We start from the raw sequence: 9,847 nt of genomic DNA, 5'->3' as shown, positions 1-9,847 counted from the left end.
GGACAGCGCTGGCTTTTCGGCTTTGAAATGGAGATGAGCACCACAACCCTAGAGTCGGACTCGACTAGCTTCCGAGCAAGGGAACCTTTACCTTTACCTTACCACCCCACTGCATATCACACCTAATCCAATCATGCCTGCTCTTGTCATTCACCTGCTCTTGTCATTCGGGATCTGAAATCACACCACTTTCCAATATATAGGACAGACGGACTCCCATTCTAGCTGTATCTACCACAAATTTTGCTAAAGGCACTACTGGACTCTTGCTCTTTTCTACAGCTATGCCTGCTGATTCTGCTCTACACAGACAACTACAATCATTTCACTCATTTGTGCAGTACAGTTGTTCAGAGACTGAGCTATGAACCTAGAAATCCCCAGCTTAAATCTTGCCTCTCACAAGGTAGCCTTTAGGGTAACTACTATTCTTTCAATTTCAGCCCCTGCCTGCAATATGGGATCACTCTAACTCACTGTACAGCACTGTTGTAAGGGTTACTGATAATGGACATGAGCCACTTTTAACACTGTTTCATGCACAATCACTGTGTCTAATAATGCTGTGCTAATCACAAAAGCAGCACAAAAAGCCTACTCAAGGACAAAATAGGAGGTTTATATATACTTGAGGAAATACAGAGAAATATGATTTTGTGAATTAATCAAAGTGATAAGGGGGAAAGCAAAAGCAGAACATACTCATAAAGACTGTGCATGCTCCAGGATACATGGAATTTGGAGAGCAATTGAGAGTCAGGGATAGGGTGGGACAGGGAGGGGGTTGGAATCAACCTGCTCAAGGCTCTGTGAACTTATACAATCGTGGAGGGGGGGAAACGTACGGGTGGGGTTTCCAAACTGTTCCCACACCTGTGATTCCTTGGGCACCCTCACCTTGTAAAAGGTAAATGTCAATATTATAGCACCAGCAAAGGAAACATTACAATTTGTCACTCACCATATACATAGGGGACCCACAAAGGGTGGCAGCCATCATATTGCTCTGCAGATAACGAGCAAACCCGAAGTCAGCTGATTGGAGGAAAGAATACAGGGGTAATGTGAAGGGGGGAAATAACAACAATGCTTAAGCCCAAAACTCTCAGCTTAGCCTACCTCACAGGGTTGTTGTGAGGATAAAATGGAGAAGAAGAGATCGGATTTATACCCTGCCCTACACTACCTGAAAGTCTCAGAGCAGTTTACAATCTCCTTCCCTTCCCCTCCCCACAACAGACACCCTATGAGGTAGGTGGGGCTGAGAGAGTTCTTTTGAGAACGGCCCTTGAGAGAACAGCTCCGAAAGAACTTATGACTGACCCAAGGTCACACCAGCAGCTGCATGTGGAGGAGTGGGGAATTGAACCTGGCTCTCCCAGATTAGAGTCCACACTCCTAACCGCTACACCAATCAATCTCTTTTTTTGCCTTTTTAAATATTTATTTATTGTTTTTCATACATATTAATTCATTTGTATTTATACATTTTAGAGTCTCACATCTATTTTTCTAGCCATCTGTACATTCCCAACCATCTTTTCGTGAATATTTCATAATCTTTCCCCTGTAATATTAGGTTCAGTTTATCCATTTCCACAATTCCCATCGGTTTTACTATTATTTCGTCCCGTTTCGGGACCAATCAAAGAGAACGATGTAAGCTGCTTTGGGTCCCCATTGCAGAGAGAGGTGGGGTGTAAATGAAGTAGATAAAGAAAATAAGACCACTTAGAAGATATCTGCCCCCACCCACTTCATTGCTAATTAGGAAAAAAAGGAGATGCAGCTTTGCCACTGAATGCCAGCAAGATGGGCAATGAAACGGGAACTGAAGGGCTCGCCCAACACTACCACAACGGAGGGTCCCAGCCATCAACTGCTCCTTTCACCACTCTGCCCAGCTGAAGCTCACGTGGCTTGGAGCCAGCAGGAAAGAATTCACAAAGGATGGAGGAAGCCCCCTCTACCTTGTTCAGATCATGCCACGACTGAAATGGGTCTGTGGTGCCATTTTATATGCCAGGCAGAAGGCAAAACCTGAGCTAGCAGACAAACAACCAAGAGCGGCAGCCCATCACAGCCCTCTGATAAGCATATACAAGGCCCATGTACCTTTTGCTCTCACCCCTGGTGTTACATTTTTAAATGTACGCCTAAATAATGTTATGTGTACTAGCAAACCAGAGTGTGCACCCGCTGAATGTGTGCATGCTTTGTGCAAATTATGTAACAGAAGTAAGGCATGCAGAAGAGCCAGAACTTTGCAGCTCAAAATGGGTTCCCAAAGGCCTTGACCTGGTCAGCCCAGGCAAGCCCGATCTTGTCAGATCTCAGAACCTAGGCAGGGTTGATGCTGGCAAGTACTTGGATGGGAGACCTCCTTGGAATAGCAGCAGTCGGGAGGACTGGGGGCAGGCTTCATTCAGCCACCTCTCTGAATATCCTCCAGGCCCCCAGTAGAGAGTCAGTTACCAGAGGTCGCCATGGCTTCCAGGTACACACACACAACTCACACAATAAAAAAATACCCCCCCAAAAAGGGGGTTTCCAAAGTAGCCTTCAGGGCTGAGTAGTCCGTTTTGCCAAACCAGCTGTGCCGAAGTGCACAACTCCCCCCCCCCACTCACCTATCTTGACACGGATGCTGCTGATGCTCGACTTCCTGCGGCTAGTGTACGACAGAAGGATGTTCTGCGGTTTGAGGTCCCTGTGAATGATCCCTTTGCTGTGGAGGATGCGCATGGCTGCAGCAATCTGCTGGAGGAACACCCGGATGGTGTCCTCACTCAGGGTTCCCTTTGCTGAGCAGGGAAAAGGGGGGGAAAATGGGCAGGGGCTCATTTGCATTTCCTAGGCACACAGCAACCAAAGCAAAGCGGAAAAACCAGCTAGTTTAAACAAAGTGGAAGGGACCTGTGAGCTCCCTTCTTTCGCCTTCCTCTCCTAGCAGGCTGTGATGGGGACCATTAAACACATCTTTCTGTCCACCATGTGGATAGGAAAGTGCATATTACCTCAGGTCCTGCTCATATCAGTGCCATTTCCCACCCACCCGACTTAAAAAATCAGTAATGACATTTAGCTACGGCACAGTAATGTTATAATGAATCACAATTCATTAGTTCCCAGGTTTCATATTTTAAAAATCTCTAGCCCTTTTTTGTTGTGTGTTGTGTGTGTTTTTGTTGGCAGCACATTTCCCCTTGTAACTTCACAACAAAAAGGGGTAGAGGCTTGCTTACTTAAAAAAAACAACAAACAAACCAAAAACACAAAAGCTGGGAATTAGTACAATTGTTGTGCGGATTTATAATGTTGATGCATTACAATGAAATGTTAGTTACCAATTTTTTTAAACAGCCCAAAAGAGCCTTCTGGTGTGTGATTTGGGGGGGGGGGGGGGGGGAAGAGGAGAAACGGCAGACACAGTGGGCTGGGGAAAGGAGAGGGCAGGGAAAAATGGTACGTGCCATAGCTCTATTGCTACTGCAACACCTCCACATTTGGAACAGCAACAAGAGCTCCACAGAGAAAGGACTCCATATTGAAGAAGGCACACAGAAGCCCTTTACCCTTACTGTCTCTTGTGGGGATGGAGGATTTAAAACTGGCCCCGACCCATTACACCCCGAAATTACTGGAGACTATCTAGGTGATGTTCAGCACTTCTAAGATCCCTCTGATTTCAATGGGAGAACTCAGCAGACAGCTCTCTCCTACCAAGAGCAACGGGACTCAATATGGCTGGGTTATGCCTTATAAAAACGTGGTCCGCAACATTCTGCCATACGCAGTTGAGACCAAAACATAAAATAGCCACCTTGAGTCTTCTGGAAAAAGGAGGGCTTTAAATGATATCAAACAAAACACAAATGTAAAACCTGGATGGCAAACGGGAACATGGCTCAATTCTGAACAGCAGAAGTTACTGGGGCAGAGAGCAGGTGTCCCCAGAGAACACCTGCTTACTTTCTCCCATAGGAGTTAATGATTGACATTCTCTCTGGTGGGAAAGTTAACTGCTCTACTCACTCACAATGCGACTGTGAGGGCAACATCTGCCCTTTGCCCCTGATGCTGGGCACAGGCTTGTTCCCACCGCAAGGGTCCTGCGGGGCAGGGGCACCATGGACCTTTCTTCAAGGCCCAGGCAGAATTCCCCTCCCCAAATCCTACGCAGCGCATAAGCCTTTCTTCCCATCCCCACACACAGACCCTAGTCAGAGAGACAAAAACCTCAAGCCGCAGCTAGAAGAAGAGTCATCTCTCTCCGCATGGGACTCCCACAAACGACAGCAGCTGCTCCCCACCCCTGCAGCCTTCCCACAAGCAGCCTTGTTACGCTTAGACATCATGCGCCCTTTACAAATGTCAAGGGGGAGGAAGAAGCATTCTGCACCCAATTCTGAGGGGAAATGTATCATGTGCTCTGCAGGGGCAAAACCGTATTTTTGCTTCCCAGCAATCTGTGAGGCACTGTTCAAAATTCCAAATTAGCAGGATTATAAATGGCCCATGATTCTTCTTGTTATGTACGTGGACCACCACCAGGGGTCCGCGAAACAGGCCAGAGCTTGGATCCTAGAACAATGGAAACTTTGGATCCTGGATCCCCCAGCCCCAACCAATAGCCACCTTGGTGGGACGTTCAAACCCTCCAATGGGAATGGGGGGTTGCTGGGTGGATATGTATATAGTTGGCCCTGTTGGCCGTTAGAGTTACTTTGTGTGTGTTAAGTACAATAAACGTGTGCTACAGGATGTCGTCGTCTGAGTCGTCCATGCGGCAAACCCAGTACTTTTCACTTCTTCCCCGCTTTTGTTGTGGTGGGCCAACCCCCCCCCCCCCTTTAGACAAATTGCTCCCTCCGGGTCCCACAAGGTCTTTTCATCACCCTCCAGATAAATCAGGAAAGGTTTAGAACCAGTTCCCTGGGGGGATGAAAGGGGAGGGACCCATCAAAACAAGTAATGTATCTTTGTATTCTACAATCCCCCCCCCCCCCCCCTTTTTTTTTAAAAGCACACCCCTATCATTTTGGACGCTGGTCTGTGGGGTGGGATCATGCATGGCTGAAAAGAACCGGTAGTGCTATCCTTTATTGCATCCTGTATTTTAGCTCACTTCCAGTTTTTTTTAAAAAATCCTTCAAGACAAGCAGAATCTTAGCAGAAACAGTCCCGCCAAGTCATAAACGAGAACGAAAGCAGGGTCACAGCACCAAACACTTCTCAGGCAATTAACAGGGCATCAAAACAATCCATTACCTTGCAAGTAATCTGCCAAGTCTCCACCGTTGCAATACTGTCCAAGAGAGAAAAGAACAGGGCTAAGCTAGACACGTGCTGAGGATGTCTGAATTCTTCACCCCGCATGTCAAAAGGCCTAGGCAGATTCTGCACCCTCCATCCTCCTAACCCTAGTTAAGGTCACAAGCATCTCTTCGGCTCACGTGATCTCCCCCCTCTGGCCTCCCCTCTTGCTTGCAAATGCACCTTTTGATGGCACTTCTGAAGTTAAGGCATGAGTCACTTGCAACAGCCAACTTTGGCTGGCTGTGACCAGAATGAGCCTTGGAAATCTTCGGTCTCGTGTGAGACGTACAGACTGAATTTTAATCATTTTTCTTTGAGGGGAACAACGATTTGTCATTATGTGCAAACCAAAAACTGCACCTTGCTCTTTTCCTTGAAACCAGAGATCTAAATCTGGAGTAAGTCTGGCTTGGAAGAGAACACTATTACAGTTTGTTGTTTGGAACCCAAAGACGAAGTACTATGGTTTTCCACAGAAGTGGAAATTTCTGGGCTCCACTGGTGGGAAGGAGACAGGAGGCCTGAGATTTCCAGGGTCACTCTGGTAATGATAAACCAGTTCTGATGCTTTCTTCTGTACTGCTAAGCCAAGATCTCACTCTCCTCCTCACCCTTTTCTTTCCACAGACTCTGACTGTGGAGAAAGATAAGCAAGTCGATACCAGCTAAATATCAGGAGAAACTTCCTAAATGTCAGAGTGGTTGAGCAGTGGAACACACTGCCTCGGGAGGTGGTGGATGCTCCTTCGCTGGACATTTTAAAGCGGAGGCTAGACGACCATCTTTCGGGTATGTTGTAGAGCTCTCTTTCGGCTATGCTCCTGCAGAGTGCAGGGGGTTGGACTAGATGACCTCCAAGGTCCCTTCCAACTTAATATTCTATGATTCTATAAGTAATTACACATTTTAAAATATTGTGTACACACACAAACATGTGAAATATGTGTAGTATAAATACAGTCTGTTCAAGTTTTAAATTTGGAGTCCAGATTTATTTATTTAACTGACTGGAGCAAGGAGACGTCAATACATTTGTAGAAGAAGAGATTGGATTTATACCCCGCCCTTCACTACCCAAAGGAGTCTCAGAGCGGCTTACAAACTCCTTTCCCTTCCCCTCCCCACAACAGACACCCTGTGAGGAAGGTGGGGCTGAGAGATCTGACAGAAACTGCTCTTTTTCAAGAACAGCTCTTACAGAACTATGGCTTGCCCAAGGTCATCCAGCCAGGTGCAAGTGGAGGAGTGGAGAATCAAACCCGGTTCTCCCAGATTAGAGTCTGCGCACTTAACCACTACACCAAACTGGCTACACCAAACTGTACAGGACTTGAGGACCATTTGTTATACTTTCCTTTTACCCTGCCCTTCTCCCTCCAATATACTCAGTGGCATTCATGGTTCTCCCTTCCTCCATTTTATCTGTACCTGGTGAGGTAAATGACTGAGTGACTGGCCCAAGTTATCCAGTGAGATTAGAACCCAGGACTCCCAGCCGCACACTCTAACCACTACACCAGATGATCTTTGGCTCTCTCTTAGCATAAACTACCCCCTCCAGGGTTTCTGGGAGGATAAAACAGAGGAGGGAGGAATCCTTAGAGAAAGGTCAGGATAAAATTGTGATAGATGCATAGGATGAAAATAGAATTTTATCCAAATTCAGTACAAGAAGAAAAATGAATACACACCTCCATTACCAGGAAGACAGAGTTGGGCATCTCCTGGAATAGAAAAGAGAAAGAAGTTCATTAGAGAGGGTGGAAGAAAGGATTCTCCAGGTAACGAATTCTAACCCAAGTGTAATATTTTACTCTTGAATAAAACCGAACTTTAAAAAAAGAAAAAGCCACACACAGGCTCATTCCAAGATCACAAGAAGCCACAGTAAACTACAGTTAGGGTAAACTATGGCTAGTTTGTGATGTCTGAATTGACAAGCCATAACTTGAAACCAACTAGCAGATCAGACCCAGGATCCATGTCTGAAGTTGCTTGTGTGCAACCATTTGTGCTATGGCTTGACACAATGTCCAGCTTGACAAGTCACAGCTACGGCCAGTGTTCTGCATCCAGAGGCCGCTGCGACGTGGAGATGGGAGTGAAGCAATAAAGCCAGGCGCTCAGAGAATGGGAAATAAATGGCAGACAAACACCTCAACACCATGACTTCCCTTGCTGTGCTGCACACATCTGGGAGCCCAGACCACCAGCTGGTGTGATGTCTGACTTAAGATTGATTTGTGCAAGGCCAGGGAATCTGGGCATTTCTTTAAAAACAGTTGTCCCCATACTAGCAGGACATGAAGTACCTATATTACTTTATGCAGATGATGCAGTGCTGCTATCCAGATCAGAAGTTGGCTAATGTAAGCTAGTAAACGCTTTTGCTGATTACTGTATCCAAGAGGGGTTGATGATTAATTGTGAAAAATCAAAAATAATGGGGTTTTTTTCCAACAAACCTTGTTTAAAGCAAAGACTATGGAAGGTTAAGGGTGCGGAGATAGAACAAGTGTCTCATTTCAAATATTTGGGTATAGTGTTTAGCTGCAATTGCCATTGGAAACATCATATAAGAGCAGCAACTGAAATTGCCAAAGCAAATTCTAATGCCCTCCTTAGGTTCTACTATTCAAGAGGTGGCCAGTATGTTCCGATGGCCATTACAGGTTTTAATGCGAAAGTTACTTCCCAAGATTTATATGGTGCTGCTATCTGGATCAAAGAAATTTCTGAATCATCAGATCAGATCCTTCTCCAGTTCTTGTGTAGAATTGCAGGAGTCCCTAAAAATGTGTCGCAGGGACAGCACTTAGAGAAGAATTTGCACAATGTTCCTTTGAGTCGAGAGTCTGGAAGGCCGCCTTTAAATTGAGATTGAAAGTTCTTTATATGACACCTAATGCCCAAGGGGGTCTTCTTTATTCTTTAAAGGATAATTATAAATGTACGTGGGCAAAACATAGAGATAACAGCTGGAGAGGATTGGTCTTGCCCCTACAGTGCTTAACAATATAAACTATCAAGAAGCACTAAATTTGATTAGATTGAGGGTGACAAACATTGACCGACTCAGCACTTCAATTCGTGCTAGGCGAGTATGCTCCAACTCTGTCTTAGGGATTGTGCCACCTAAGAAAATTTCCTCATATATGAGCTTCCTTACATCCCCTAGATTTAGATATGTCTTCACGCTTTCTAGGTTGAATGTTTTTCCAACTGCAGAGATAAGTGGCCGTTTTGCTAAAAAACAGTATTCAAATAGATTGTGCAATTGTGGATCAGGGGCAATAGAGACCTTAGATCACCTTTTGTTATTTTGCCACCAGTGGATTGACGCCAGATCCTGTTGGATTACTCCTATTTTACATAGACATCACCTCCCTATGGAACCTTGGGTGATAATCATACTGCTAGCAGATGAAGACCCTGAAACGACTCGCTTGGTGGCAAAATATCTATCGATATTTTGCTGTAGGTAGTTTAATGTATACAAATTTTAAAATTAATTTCCATAATATCATGGGATTTTATACAGTTTATAGAAGTTTATAAAATGTCTATTAATATTGTTTATAAGTATGTTTATTAGTTTAATTGTAAAAATGTTTGATCTAAATTATCTTGTAATTATATGTAATGTGTTTTATAGTAACTGTTTGTACGTTTGGCTTAAGACCTCTGGTCAATTAAGCTAATAAATGAAAGGAAAAACAGTTTTCATTTTGAGATAGTGCTGTGTAATTAAAGCGATCGGACACCCTCGAATCCTCATGCAGCACAATCTTGCGGTAAAAAGCCCACAACCTTTGGCAGCTCCCTCCTGACTACCAGTGCCACTTGCAGAGCATAAAAGGTGAGGAAAGCACTTTATCACAGCATCCTGGACTCTCTCTGTGTGTGTGTGACAACTAAACTCAAGCAAAGATGTAACCTCCTCTTATGGACGCTGCGCATCTTCTGGAAGGAGGACCTGGTTCTCCCTCCATCCCTCCCTCTGTTTTACAGGCATTCTGACTTTACTCTAGGTTGGGGTTTTTTTTAAGTATTGCTACTCTGTTGTCTAAGATTCTTTTGCTGGTTGTACTTTAATCTTGCCGGCTCAGTAATTTTAATGAGTGTTTTTATTATTAAGAAGACTGTGATTTTAAACTTACATGTCAGTTCTTTCATTGAGGGGCTGAGTATAAACGCTTAATGTAATAAAAAAATCTGGTGCCTTCCCAGGTTTTAGAAGGACTTAGTTTCTCTTCAACCATTGTGGGAATCTTTTCTACCCGTGACATATCTGGATGCAGTAGATCAGGGGAGGCCAAACTGTTCCATTGTGTGGCTCCCGGCAGGGCGGCTGGGGAAGTGAAGCAGAGGCATGACTCCCCAGTTGGTCTTCCCTTCCCCAGCCAGTGTTCCCCTCCCTGGGTAAGCTTGAGGTGGAAGCAGGAGCAGAGAAAGAAAACAACTTTAAGTGCATTCTCAAAGCCCCCCCCTCCCCCGCCAGCCAGCTTGGAGAAAAAGCAAATTTGCA

At 45.0% G+C, this 9,847-nt stretch overlaps 1 protein-coding gene across 1 annotated transcript in view; it reads right to left on the bottom strand.

Annotated features, from left to right (window-relative positions):
• The window catches only part of ULK2 (unc-51 like autophagy activating kinase 2), an 83,238-nt gene that overhangs the window by 51,919 nt on the left and 21,472 nt on the right, over nucleotides 1–9,847 (bottom strand). The window contains exons 4-7 of the mRNA XM_015412156.1: nucleotides 7,011–7,043; nucleotides 5,272–5,308; nucleotides 2,631–2,804; nucleotides 962–1,035 (exon numbers count right to left, since the gene is read on the bottom strand). Coding sequence (XP_015267642.1) covers nucleotides 962–1,035; nucleotides 2,631–2,804; nucleotides 5,272–5,308; nucleotides 7,011–7,043 — 318 coding nt within the window. The remainder of the gene's footprint in view (nucleotides 1–961; nucleotides 1,036–2,630; nucleotides 2,805–5,271; nucleotides 5,309–7,010; nucleotides 7,044–9,847) is intronic.

The sequence above is a fragment of the Gekko japonicus genome, unplaced genomic scaffold (assembly GCF_001447785.1).
Source record: "Gekko japonicus isolate JY-2015 unplaced genomic scaffold, Gekko_japonicus_V1.1 scaffold2194, whole genome shotgun sequence".
Classification (NCBI taxonomy): Eukaryota; Metazoa; Chordata; class Lepidosauria; order Squamata; family Gekkonidae; genus Gekko; species Gekko japonicus.
The sequence above is the reverse complement of the archived record's forward strand: the minus strand, read 5'-3'. Positions and strand labels throughout refer to the sequence as shown.